Raw genomic sequence first — 14,518 nt, forward strand, 5'->3', positions numbered from 1 at the left:
AGAACAGTTATGTGTCTGCAAGAAGGCATCCTGGCTAATCCTGTAAGTTAAAACAGTCATGTGTCTGCAAGAAGGCATCCTGGCAAATCCTGTAAGTTAAACTACTTTAGCAGTTCCCTTCTACCTTATATGCTCCCACCTCCCCTTCCCTCCTCTTTGTTGTCGTACCAATGTTAATAATCATACTATACGTTCTTCATGATATCTTTCAAACTACCACTCATGCAGTACAATTAAAACAAATTTCTTGTAATAATATGCTTCAGTAAACAGATATGTTTATGTGTAAACAGATATGTTTATTATTTCTTGAAATAATATGCTTTAGTAAACATATGTTTATGTGTTTGTATTTTATTTTGCTTATAGGTTGAGGGAGACATTGGTGCAGTATTTGGCCTTGGCTTCCCACCTTTCCATGGAGGTATGGAAATACTTAATGTCAATATTGTTAGTTAGTTTAAAAATGAAGAACCTTTTCACAATCCGTTAAATCAAAATCAATCACAAGAAATGAAATGCAAAAACTCAAGTGCATTTGGTTCTAAAGTCCTACTTACTTTTTTAATTTGTTTCGTGTGTTTTCTAAGAAGAAAGTGAAAAACTTCTTAACAAAGAAGCTAAATCTACTGATTCTTTCCCAAATAACTAGATACAATTAAAAGACAGGTAGACTGCCTAACCAGATACGAACAGTTACGTCCAAAAGTGGTGGAGCTAGGGGTATTGGTCAGGAGGGGCGAGAATGGTCTGTAGGGGCGCTTTCAACACTATCTAAGCGGAACGCCACCATAGGTTGGCGCGTAGCGTACAGAAACTTTTTGAGTAAAGATACTCCCTAGATCGCCAGAAATGTCCCTTTCCAGGCCTGGCTAATTTGCAGATAAACAAAGAATCAATAGGTGTCATCGCCAAATTACACCAAACAAAATGTGACAAACGTTAATAGGTAGATAAGAGCGCAATAACAAAGTCAATAATCGCAATATCGCAATGAGTAAAAATTGTGGTAAAAAGCAGCAAAGGGCGCCAGCCCCCCTGACTGTATGGACGCTACGCCACCGACTTCCAATTACCTCATAGTTACAAATCAGGCTGGACATTGATACATCAGCTGTCTTAACTGATGATTGACAAGTGATAAGATTTGTTTCAAAAAGTCAGTCTTTCAGATATTAGTTGAAACAGTGCTTTTTCGAGATGTGAAAACATTGTTGTAATCAATAGCAATGGACTCACTTTGTATTCAGTTTTACAGGAACAAAATTCTAGATACAAAACCACAACATTTTTATGACTAGTATACATAATCAGTTGCCCATTTTTATGACTAGTATACATAATCAGTTGCCAATTGCAGTCAAAACGCATCTAGGGAAGAACTCAAAGCCACATTCTGCATTGGGATATAAATATGCACAAACTGATGCATATGCAGGGAATAGTCTAGTGTTCAAATTTTGTGTCGTATAAAATACTACGGTTCTACGTACAAATTCTGTTATTCGTTGCTCTTGTTAAGCAACATCTGACCATTTTGCATGGCATTTTGTGATTAAATACAGGGTTAATTAGTATACAAATATCAAATGGTTATGAGTGCAATTGTGCAAATATTTCATGAGTTGAAAGATGGAATGTTGCGCCTCGTTGAATGGAACAAATTACATCTTTCAACGAATGAAATATATGCACTATTGCACGAAGGGAAACCATTCATTATTTGTTTTATACAACACCTTCAAATTTGGATCTAATTGGATGTAAAATGCACTCATGCAACAGATTGTTTTGAACAGACAGGTTTCTCTGCTCTCTTACCATTGAAAAAAGTGCTATCAAAAAAGTATAACACATGGTTCTATTTCATAGAGTGCAATAGAGCGGATTTTGCATGCAATCGACGAGCAATTGACCAATCAAATGGCCGGAATATTATTAGGTGTTGTATAATCTCTTATATCGTGACATCCTAAATCTTCGCTTTCAATTTTTGACAGGTTGCCTTCAATCACAATCAAAATAAAAGGCATCAATTGTTTTCCCTTTTTGAAAAGAATGACCAATTTTTAGTTTGTCACTTAAACTTTTTTGATCTCTTAGCTGTCTCCAGCCCCATTTTCTTCATGTATGATGTAAACACTTTTTTTTTTTTTTTTAAATTTGTAGCTTGAACAAACCATTTTTTATAGTAGAAAAGTGCTTACGAAAAATACAACTGGCCACTTGACATGTGCTATGATTTACAGGCAATGCAGGAGTTTTGTAAAATGGAAGTAAAAGTTTGTGAAAGCCTCGTACTCTTTCTTAAGATAAAATACAATTAATCTTCTTCATCTGGTTTTAATTACAGGACCTTTCAGATTCACAGATACTTACGGGGCGGACAAACTGGTCGCAAAAATGCAGCAATATGAACAACTTTACGGTATCGCTTTCACTCCATGCCAACTACTCAAGGACCACGCTGCCGATAAAACCAAAAAATTTCATCCAAACTAGAGCAATTTTAGGTGGAATATTATTACTACCATTGACTTTTTCAAGAATAAAATATTGAAATTTATTTTCCAGTGTTATACATTGACAGTTTTGAGATGGGGCAAACAAAGGACAAAGTGAAATATTTGGAGGTATTGATTTTTCTGCATGTATTGAAATATACAATATGCAGGAAGTTCTGCAGTTATGGTACGAGTGAAATAAACCGAGCCGCAGGGAACCAGCTGGTTTGTTTGCTGTAAGCAACACAGACCAAAAGGTTGACAGGTTGTGACGTTTTCTAAGAGGCAGTCGAACAGGGTATTTATCGTATGTAGGTCTCTTGATGTGATCAGAAGCTGCTACAACTAATTACATTGATAACTTCATTTATCATTAATGCTGAATAGATCCCAGTATCCTCTCCCTCCCCCGAAAACCGAGGAAACCGTCCGCCAAAATTGTACAGAATAGTCAAGATCATTCATATAGTCTGCCAATGTATTCAATTTCTTGAAAAAAGCAAAAACATCAAATTTTTATGGAGAGAATTATTGAAGGAAGGATGAAAGTGGAGGGAGGGAGCAAAGACAATTCAATGCAAGAAAAGATTCTTTGGTCAAGTTGTGTTTTCAAAACAATGAAATGCTACAGCGTTCTACTGTTATAGCTCAAACAATACATATTATCTTCTTGAAAGTGGTTTTGGTGCAGTTAACAAAACTTTAATCAGAAGGGTGATACAGTCTGTGTTCATAAGATTTCTATCGTTGAAAATGTTCAGATTTCAGCCACACTTCTCACAAAGAGAAGAATCTGTTAGATTTTAACGATGTGCTATTTAGCCATGGACATCAGATCTTTACATAAAACAGAGATGTGTTTCAGTTCAAAGACAATGTGTCAGAATGTATAGAAAATGCCATAATATCAAAGTGTTGCTATGGATACACTTAGAGGTCTGTCACATGACAAGCCGCAACTTGTGGAAAATCATTTCTAGAATATTTCGTTATTAAAAGTGATCTAATATTATAGTGATATGGCAAAGGAGTTTAATTTTTGAGAATTTTCATTTTTTATTCATCTTTTACACTTTATTGTCTTTACAAGTCTGAACTGTGGATACTGTTCAAACTGACAAAAAAACTGGACAAAAAAAAAAAAAAATCTCATATTTAACATTGGAGTTTTGATAATATGATGTGTCTGATCAATGATATTCTAAATGCACCATCATTTGTGCTTAGCTTATTGTTCCCATTTTTTCACTTTTGTTGAAATTGCAAGTGACAGATGTTTGCCATTCATTCTGAAATAATTTGAAGGTGAGAGTATTTAATATTAATTCACCTTTCTCATTATATAGAACAGCTTTTGAACTGAAAGTAAATTGTTTAATTTGGACAATATGAAGAATGGGATTGTTTATCAACATTTTGGTTCAAGTGACTCTGAATATGAAATTTGCCTCATCCTTACAATGTTTGGTCTTCATTTCTACTTCTCATTTCCTTACTTAAGCTGTTGGCTGCAGTCGAAACTGACCCATGAATAGTGACAGAACCAATTGCAGTTGCATTACTCCATGGGTGCTAGATAATCAGTGTACATTTTGCACAGAGGGTTAGTTTATACTAAATCTGAAATTTGCAAATCAAGACACATACATTGATTTATGACATGCCACTGTAATAATGCCATTCATGCATTAGTAAATTTATTCTCATGTGAAACAAATGCAGATTTTCTCCCATTCAAGGATATTTCAGTATACTATTTTATAATCATATTAAAATTAAAGGCACTCCTCCTCCCCTACCCTCCCCCCCCCCAAAAAAAAAAAATCCAAATCCATTGTTCTCCTGATAATCTAACATGTCTTATTACACAAGAAGATCATTTTAACCTCTGATATGCACTTTTCTAATTGGGCAATTCAACACTGGAGTAAGTATTGGAAAGTTGAAACTATTACGTTTTAATCTGATACAAGCATTGTAACCAACCACCCCACCAGCCCTTTCCATCCAACAAAATGAATGCTTAAATTAAATTATAAAATGGAATCTAGACAACAACACTCTCCCTCTTAAGTTGTACACCATACATGGATAAGGTAGAGGTGAGCAAGTATTAGTCTTCAAATTCCAAAGGACTTCATTGCATCGGACGTTTGACATAGTTCGACAATTTCACCAAAGCTAAATCATTTTGAAATTGATGAACTTAGGAACACAGGCTTCTAAGTAAAATTCATTGACCAAACAATGAATATTGAACATTTAAGTCATGATTCTGTTCAAATTCATGACTGTTAAGTTCTTAACATATTGTCGCCCAGACATATTTTCATATATAGTGTTCTAAATCGCATTTCAAAATGCAAACATTAACATTGTCAGTTAACTCAGTGAAATCACTGCGTTACTATGGAGATAGTCCAATGAATAATATTGTCGGGTAAATCTACCAATCAAGGTCATCGTGTAATTCAACCTCTTTACCAACATGGCTCAACATGTGCCACAAACTCGCACACGATAATCAAATGACTCGTTTCGCAACATGTGTCACTGTAAAGTTAACCTCGATTATTTTCGTCCTTGCTGAGCAATCATAAAGTGAATTTATTCATTATTTCAACAAAACTAAGTCATTCTGGGACAAGATTCAGCTTGAGTGAGAAACCAATTCTACAAGAGACTGTCGCTTCAGTTATAATGCACTGGTAGCACCTGACATTTAGTTCTACTCTTCACCTCCTCTCGCTATCAAAGCATCATCTGGTCACAAACTTCATCCAAAAGCAACACAGTAAACTACCGGCGATCCATGTTCTCCAGTAGTACTGCCTCCCGAGAGTTGTACCAAAGACAGGAACCATCAGACCACAAGAAAATAAGAATGCGGGAAGAGTTGACATGATACTTAGCGGTGAACTATGACCCTCACCATGGAGACGACCTTGCTTTTCAGGCGAGGCTGAGTAGAAGTCTAGCAGCATCCTATGATAAATGTATATGAAAAACAATGTATGAGAAAAGGAAAACCCAAGATCACTTAACTTTCAAATCATATAAACAACAATTTACATTTGAGATGTACATTACAAGCAGCATGTGTTCATTCGGTGAGGGGAAGGAAGGGTGTGTCATGGAATTGAAACACCTGGTAAAAGTTATGTTTAAGGAGATATGAAGGTGATATTCGAGTAGCTCAATTTAGTTGCCTAACAAAAATTGCTGCATCTTTATATCAAATGGGTGAACCAGCAAGAATATTATAAAAGGAAAGTAAACTAATTTTGAGCAAAGCTCCCATGATATAACACAACAGACCACATGTTGTAATCTACTTCCATGAGTAAGAGAGGGTTTAACCGGTCAAATCAGGTTATATTCAACCAACCATATCTTGGATTTAATGGTCAAGTTACAACAAGTAAGGATTAATGTTTTAATCTACTTCCTTGAGTAAGAGAGGGTTTAACCAGTCAAATCAGGTTATATTCAACCTACCATATCTTGGATTTATGGTCAAGTTACAACAAGTAAGGATTAATGTTTTAATCTACTTCCTTGAGTAAGAGAGGGTTTAACCAGTCAATGCAGGTTATATTCAACCAACCCTATCTTGGATTTAATGGTCAAGTTATGACCAGTGAGGTGTAATGTTGTAATCTACTTCCTTGAGTAAGAGAGGGTTTAACCGGTCAAATCAGGTTATATTCAACCAACCATGTCTTGGATTTAATGGTCAAGTTATGACCAGTGAAGAGGAGTAATGTTGGAATCTGCTTCCTTGAGTAAGAGAGGGTTTAACCAGTCAAATCAGGTTATATTCAACCAACCATGTCTTGGATTTAATGGTCAAGTTATGACCAACCAGTGAGGAGGAGTAATGTTGGAATCTGCTTCCTTGAGTAAGAGAGGGTTTAACCAGTCAAATCAGGTTATATTCAACCAACCATGTCTTGGATTTAATGGTCAAGTTATGACCAGTGAGGAGGAGTAATGTTGGAATCTGCTTCCTTGAGTAAGAGAGGGTTTAACCAGTCAAATCAGGTTATATTCAACCAACCCTATCTTGGATTTAATGGTCAAGTTATGACCAGTGAGGAGGAGTAATGTTGGAATCTGCTTCCTTGAGTAAGAGAGGGTTTAACCAGTCAAATCAGGATATATTCAACCAACCATATCTTGGATTTATGGTCAAATTACAACAAGAGAGGAGTAATGTTGTAATCTACTTCCTTGAGTAAGAGAGGGTTTAAGCACTCAAAACAGGTAACATTCAATCAACCCTATCTTGGATATAGGGTCAAGCTACAACAAGAGAGGAGTAATTTCCCCCTTGAAGATAGATGTTACATTTTATGTCAACAAAGTATCCCTTTAAATATACCCAAGAGCAGTTTGTAATAAAAAATCCCTCACCTTACCACATTCCCTATTCCACTTCTCCTTGTATATGACTTACTTATCTTTATCTTGAAAGACGCCGTGCAACCATCGTTGAAATTCATTCTCGTCATCGGGAATACCATCCATCGGTATTCGTCTTAGATGAATGTGAACCTGCTTACACTTTCCTGACAGAAAATCTGTTTTTTTAAGGAACAATTAAAGGACAGAAGTGTTTAAATTTTTTTTTATATTCAATATTAAATGACAGGTATGTTTCTCACACAGATGGAAAAAAAAGACTCATCATATTTCCACATTTCGGTTTAAAAAACTTGAAGATATGAAATAATGTCCTTTCTCATTTCCGAGCCACTCACTTGCATTGACATCAGCAGGTTTTCCATAGAGTAAACTTAATTGCTGCAAAAAAGTGTCTTTGTTGATTAACTGTATCAGTTCTGTATAATAGCTAATGTGCTTTAAAAGTTGGGGGTTTACAGTCTTGTTTGAGACCAAAGGCCTCCTCACACAGACTCATTGGTTACTTGTCACACCCACATACCAAAGTGTGCACAATTCAAGCAATGCTTCCTGGGGCACTACAGTGCACCACATCTACGTGGCTTCTAGGGGAATTCCCATAGAATGTAGCCTCAAACAGGCACACGCTACAATATTTACAAGTTACCTCACAAGTCCCCATTTATACACCTGGGTGAAGAGCGGCAATGGAGATAAAGTGCCTTGCCCAAGGACACAATGCAATGATCTGGCCAGGACTCGAACCTGTAATCCTTAGATCACAAGTCCACTGCCTTAACCACTTGACCATAATGCTCTTTTCAAACATGAACATTTGTCATTTAGTCCCATTTCCTGTTCACTTTATTGATATCTTCTAGCCATCATAAGCCATGTAAACGTTCAAATCTCTGACCTGTGATTTCAATTCAGCATTATGTACACACTTACTTTCTTTTAGGGAAACCACAGTTTGTTAATATTAATTTTCTTCCCGTAACAGTAGTTTACATTAAGCACTCCGAACGATGGTAACTGATATATCTCTCTCCTGCAATGAAGACTCGAAACAGGGACTCACCTCCCATAGAGGGCGCCGTTTCCCTTAGTATTGTTCCATCTGGCATTCGGAAGAGGTCACCAGAGTAGGCGATGGTGACATCGTAGATGGCCTGTGCATGACCCTTCAGTCCCTGCACCATGAGGTAGGTGGCCTTATAACGGGGTGAAAGCACCTGATGTAAAACCGGTAGCCCTGGTGGAGAAGTTTAGAAGGTAAAAGTACAAAACACACAATAAAACACACAAATAAAACACACAATAAAACTATGATGAGGAAGTCTTTAAATCCTCAAATTGGGGTCATATTCTGACGTTAAATGTTCAACCAAATAAAGAAGTATGATGTATATACCTGGAAAAGTGAAAACAATCAAATATTACTTTTTGTTCATCAACATTACATCACTAAAACCTACCCTACTATCACATGTCTGTCTTTCTTTTCTAACAATACTTACTATGACCTTGATCTAAGTTTTGTATTTTTGGAGTTGGAATATATTTGTCGCTGTAATGTTCACACTGTTGGAATTCTTACGGACTGAACAACGACTGTGACGTCTATTGTTAAAGGCTTGTTGCATCAGTTTGGGGAACAGTAATCAAAGGGATGGCTGTGGCAACTGAACTCAACAAAAGTTACAATTCAGAACCCAAGGGGATAGTTTCAGGTTGCAATAACATACCAGGCCAGAAGAAGAACCAGCCAGAAGCAGAGACCTACCATCTGATTAATAACAGCCGAACATAGAAATAGTGAGAAATAAGCGAAATTATCCTAAACAGCCATAAACCTAATTTCATAACCATAAACTTGTACCACCGAAAACGAAACAAATTGACAAATAAAATGCCCTCGAAATAATTTGGGCAGTCGGGACAAAGTGAAACATCTTCCTTGCATGTTCCTCTTGGTTTGTAAAATGCATTACAACTCGTTGATAACTTGGTCAAAGGATACATTCACTCACGAACAACTGATGAGCAATGTAAGACGAGCTTGGACAACATAAAATGCAGACTTATTTTGTAGAAATTCACTAGGATTTTATTTAACAATCTTACCTTGGTTTTCTGCAAACTGTCTACTGGCTAGTAGTAAACCGGGTTCTTTGGGTTTAAATCTGGTGCCTTCTGGGTACACAATCATCCAAATCTGGAAGGACGAAGGTTGACAATGGTGTCATTAGTTGCTATGGTAACATCTCATGAATATTCAGATGAAAATACCACAGAAAACAAATTTTGCTAAATTTGGTAAATTACAACAAAATCAATTATGGCTGTCAAACGAATGTATCGGTAACATCTCATAAATATTGAGATGAAAATACCAAAGAGAACAAATTTGGCTAAATTTAGTAAATTACAACTAAATCAATTATGGCAGTCAAACGAATGCATACATAACATCTCATTAATTTTCAGGTGAAATTACCAAAGAGAACAAGTTTTGCTTACCACACATACTTTCAAGGCATGTTAGTGTATACATATATATCAGAATTATTTGTACTGACAAGTCCCTGAACTGACAAATTTTCAGTTTTGATTTTAACTAGGCACCATAGCCTTGATCAAAGTTGTGAACCATCAAATAATGAACTCATTGACTCACTACAACTCTTGTTGTAGAGCTGGGTTTTGTTTCCCTAGTTTTTCACCCTCTCTTGTGTTGAGCAACCTTTTAACTTGATTTATGAACTAACAAGATGGGTGCTACTTTGTTATTGCTTGCAGCTTGTGAGTTTAGGTTACACTACTGAATTGATTTTTTTATTTTTTACAAATTAAAGCATGAACTATACAAAGACAAAACATGGATGGACTATCCAGTTACGTAAGATCATAACTAAAATTCATTAAGACTTTTGAAAATAAGCCATGCTGAACACCTTAAAACTATCATTGTAATTAAGTTAGTTTCTCCAATTTCTACAGCAATAAGTTTTATTTGGGTAATAACAGAATCCTGGTTCAAATCCTGTTCTAGCAAAACAAAGAAATTACTGGGCTCTCTCTCAAAACAGACTTACCGGTAGTTTCTTCTCCCGAAAGTTGCTCAATCTCCTCATGATCCTCTGTTTATTGCTCTCGTCGAAGTTGCGCCCTCTCTTGACGTATATTCCACCGTGCTATTTACCGGAGAGAAGAGTTGTCAATTAAATTAAAAGATTAAATTGGATTAAAATGTTACCATACATGGACCAATCTTATCATCTCATCTGTCTTCTTCTTGCCTAGAGGCAAATAAGGCCTCAACAGAGTGTCTCCATTTATCTCGGTCGGCAGCTGCATTTCTGGCCTCATTCCAGGATCGCCAACCAGCCCTCTCTCTCTTTATCTACTGCCCTGCGCCATGTTGTTTTTGGTCGCCCTCTCTTTACCTCTCTTTCTCCACATGGACCAATAATTACACACAAAAAACAAAATAAATAAAAAATGCATGTTTTGTTGTCTTCACTCACCAGATTAAAATAATACCCAAATAAGGGGAAATATTTAAGTCCATCTTTGAGAATGAACCTGCATCTGCCAAGACACCCTGCTCTGATGGCCATCATATCAACTACAATCCAATCCATGGTACTTTGATGATTGCACAGGTATATTACGTTTTCCTTGGCCTCCAAAGCATCGTAATCTCCGTACAAGATTATCTAGACATAAAATAACAGCTGGGCATTAAAGACAGCTACAGTCATAGGCGTTGGAGGGGGGGGGGGGGGGGGGGGCTGCAGGGCTGCAGTCTCCCCCCAACCAAAATTTTCTTGCTTATATTTTTCGGGCAAGTTGTTACAGCCCCCCCCCCCCAATCAAATTGGGCTCCTATGCCTATGGCTACAGTAACGTGCAGAGGGAGGGCAGTGGGGGCCAGTGGGGTAAGGGGGGAGGGGGACGCTCAATGCTACTGTTATAAAGTCTTATTTACTTCTAAAAGGTTACTTGTAATTTGCTATGAAATTTGCTGCATGAAGTGGTAATAAAGTGTGAAATGGACACAACGTCTTTCAAACACATCCAGTTTCTTCAAATAAAGACTCTTTCATCTAGTACTGTTTCCTTGAAATGTAAGGTTAAACTGAACTGCCCATGACATATAACCTGCATCTTACAAAACTTGCATGGGATTATAAAGGTTCATGCCAAATCCTTTCCTTTGCCCCCCCTCCATCCCAACCCCCCTCTTCCACACCCTTTCAAAATGACTCAATTATACTTGTATCCAATTGGTCATAACCAGGGTTACTAACAATTGTCGCTAAGTACTGTACTGTACATTTCATTGTAAATTCCAGTGAGGAAAATGAGCAATGTAAGGCATTGCAAGTTTATGAAACTAACGGCCGCTAAAAAAACATTACAATGTCAGGGTTGAAGAATTTGTCGCCAATATTTCTACAATGCATTCCATTATTGGCTTGAAATACACTGTTAAGCATGAGGTATTTGACATAACTGTGGATTGGGCAGGGGGGAGGGTTAACTTTCTCTCTCTGATTAGAGATGATTCCTTGGGTCACATTTAGCTTAGTCCTGCAACATTCTCAGTTCATTGCGTGACGGATAGGAACTAGATTACATATCGAGCTGAGACAACTCACGGAACCACTCACCTCTGTGCCGGTTAAACTTTCAAAGAAGAACTCCACTACCCTTTGAAATGTTCCCCATATTCTATCGTCAACCACTCTGAACCATCTTTCGGGGAAAACTGCCGACACTGCCCTCCATCCTACTATCCCAGTGAAGTACTGCGGTGCAAGGCCAAGCATAAACGCAGCGGGCACTGCAGACTTGAGTGAATTCAGGTGCACAAGTACACTCAACACCATTTCTATAACTATTAGTTATTCTGAAAGTAAACAGAAAAATGAATCCTATGAAACACCTTAATGTGTTGACAGTCTCAACTTGGAATACCTCAAGTACAATCCTGTTAAAACAAGGCAAAAAAAGATGCTACTGTACCTGTGCATCACAAGATGTCATTATTTTAATAGAAACCATGCATTTTTTAGCCTACACTCTGTATAGAGGGACTATAAATAATAATCTTCGGCAAAAAACAAAAGAAGATCGCATTGCTTGATGAGCTCTTAGAAGTTCAGTGAAGACTACTTTGTTGTGTTCTCAAGGAAGTTGAAGGAACTGTTGATAACACAGAAGGCTGTCATTCTGCTTTTATAAGTTACATTCATGAAAGCAATTTCAAACAGCCTTGTTGCAGAATAGGCTACACTACCACAAGCTTTTCTGAGTCAGTGAGTACGACATGACAATGCAGCCCAGGGTGATGTGCTTCTTGTACGACCTAGCCAAGCATATTGTATGATGTATATATACTGTAAACTCAGCCTATGCGACAAATTTTGTTAAAGGTACTGTACTAGAATAGGGTTGTCATGGGAGTACTGTACATGTGTGTAATTGGGTATAGTTGTGACAAAAAGCTGGCTTAGAGGTTTCCTTTAGTCTTAAATATCATCAAAAGATAATTTAATTAATTGCAGAGAAGATTTTCTTCTGGTTAATTATGCATCTGGAGAAAAATGTTATTATATCTGCACTGCAGTTAGGAGAACAATAATGCGTTGTGACTATTGTCCCGCTGTTCATACAACAGTTAATTCGGTTTGATTCCATGCATCACTGCTCTCAGGTAATTTTAACGTTGCCTCATTTTATTCGAAGCCTCCAATAATTTCTGATATTATTACATACGCTAGGCCTACTTTTGTATTCATGACTGCTTAATGCCATAATATTAATAAGCTTAATGCCAGCATTGCTCAATGAGGTTATCATTGTTGCCTGCACCCTAGGCCTATGGTTAGTGTACTTCAGGCTGAAAGCAAACTTTCTCGGAAATTCTGGTCATCATTTGGTCAAGGTTTACACTGAGGGGCTAGATTTCATTCCATACTAGATCTAATTTGTTCAAAAAAGTTCTGAGATTTACTTGAGCTGTAGTAAGCTGAGGCAGGTAGTGGGGATCGGGATTCAGCTTGCAGAGGGACTTCATTTTCTTTCCATTTTTTGAATACTATTTATCTGTGTGAGTTTACCGAGCATTATTCAAAGGTTATTGCATGGGTTAGCTGACGACAACACACTGAACAGATTCGAGAATGTTTAACAAGTATGAATGAACTAGTGAACCATTCTGTGACTACGTACTATAAATTAACTAGCCATGTAATCCTATCTTTGTAGGGTCCATATGCCAGTGAATGAATATGGAGCTGCATTACCCTGATTCCACTTCTGCCAGACTTAAAAGGTAAAACCAGACAAAACAAAGATTTGAATGCACAGAAAACTATATTACTACAGTATAGCCAAGGTTACATTTTGAATCCATCCGGCTGCAGGGTTCACACTGGTTATAGACTGTAGCAAAATTATGTTTGTCAGTATGTGACTATGTCTACCATTAGGCCCCAAGTGACAACCAGGTTGTAAATCAATTTTACTCATAGTGACACAAACTCTTAAGTCACCTCATTCCATAGTCCTTAATTCGTAGGCCAAACAATTAAGGATAATTAAGAAGAGAAAATCAGTTCATGTTTGACCAAAGGCTCACAGTCACACAAACAGGTTTTTTCACGTTTAACCATCCATTCCTAGTGTTAATTTCATGACCAAAATGGGCCTGCGCATATGTACGGTCCAAATTTTCGAATAGCCTACCCGTACCACTATACTAGCCTAGGCTACTGTATTACTACTGTGGGTCTGAGTAAGTTAAAACTAGGGGGGCCTAGGTTAACCTGTTTAATTACAAAATACAACTTAGGTTACTCTACAAACCAGATTAAGCTTCTAAAAACGTGACTTTAATTGTATTCCAGAAGCAAAGTCACCATCTGAAAGGCCTGCTTGATCAAAACCCAAGAATCATCACACATAAAGTACTGTAGCTTGCATGCACGGTGAGCCTCGGGGTCAGACTCAGGTGAGAAAGAGTATTTTTACCAACACATTGTTATTGTTCGTACCACGTGCGACATGAATATCGCAAAACTGGTGCTCTGTACTAAATGTATCGTTCATTATAATAGCAAAGAACCAGGCAATCGATGGACCAGGCGAAGTAAACACAATTCGCCGAGGAAGTAAAACAGGAAGTAAGTTTATATGTGGAAGTATTCCATCAGTCAACCCCCGCTATACACCCCCCCCCCCCCCCTTCCGGCAGGTAAAACCGTCGGCAATTCTAGATGTGAAAAGCTAGGGAAGGGATGCGTTCCAATAAATTACTAGGATAATCCAATGATCTGCTTTATTGGCTCCAACTATAGCACGCTATTGCTAGAAAAGTTTTATTGAGATTACGTATTCGACCTGCAACGGTCGTAAATCGACTTCAGGCTTTACATAAGGTCAATAAGCTGCATAGCTAGCGTGCCATAGTTGTACCAGGGAGCTGTTAGAGTAGCAGCTCCCTGGTTGTACAGCAGACATTTAACTCTTCTCGTTGGTTTCCAAAGATGTGAATAGCAATTTGAATCCATGATCAGTTTCCACATGTAAAGGTC

General features: G+C 37.5%; 2 protein-coding genes across 3 annotated transcripts in view; one reads left to right on the top strand and one right to left on the bottom strand.

Moving 5' to 3' along the window:
* The window catches only part of LOC139973063 (trifunctional enzyme subunit alpha, mitochondrial-like), a 20,603-nt gene extending 16,638 nt beyond the window's left edge, over positions 1-3,965 (top strand). Inside the window, exons 20-21 of the mRNA XM_071979429.1 lie at positions 370-424; positions 2,354-3,965. Coding sequence (XP_071835530.1) covers positions 370-424; positions 2,354-2,502 — 204 coding nt within the window. The 3' untranslated portion in view covers positions 2,503-3,965. The remainder of the gene's footprint in view (positions 1-369; positions 425-2,353) is intronic.
* LOC139973064 (1-acyl-sn-glycerol-3-phosphate acyltransferase epsilon-like) lies at positions 3,643-14,122 on the bottom strand. 2 transcript variants are annotated; one of them, XM_071979431.1, is made up of 8 exons: positions 13,979-14,122; positions 11,591-11,829; positions 10,442-10,633; positions 10,010-10,108; positions 9,039-9,129; positions 7,993-8,166; positions 6,964-7,087; positions 3,643-5,489 (listed from the first exon to the last, which is right to left on the bottom strand). In XM_071979431.1, exons 2-8 carry the CDS (start codon positions 11,807-11,809, stop codon positions 5,264-5,266), a joined length of 1,125 nt encoding a protein of 374 aa, XP_071835532.1. In that variant the 5' UTR covers positions 11,810-11,829; positions 13,979-14,122; the 3' UTR covers positions 3,643-5,263. The 2 variants fall into 2 exon arrangements, with proteins under 2 accessions (XP_071835532.1, XP_071835531.1); XM_071979430.1 differs by lacking the exon at positions 13,979-14,122 and adding an exon at positions 13,791-13,948.
* Positions 14,123-14,518: the final 396 nt, after the last annotated feature.

This window comes from Apostichopus japonicus, chromosome 9 (genome assembly GCF_037975245.1).
Source record: "Apostichopus japonicus isolate 1M-3 chromosome 9, ASM3797524v1, whole genome shotgun sequence".
Lineage (NCBI taxonomy): Eukaryota > Metazoa > Echinodermata > Holothuroidea > Aspidochirotida > Stichopodidae > Apostichopus > Apostichopus japonicus.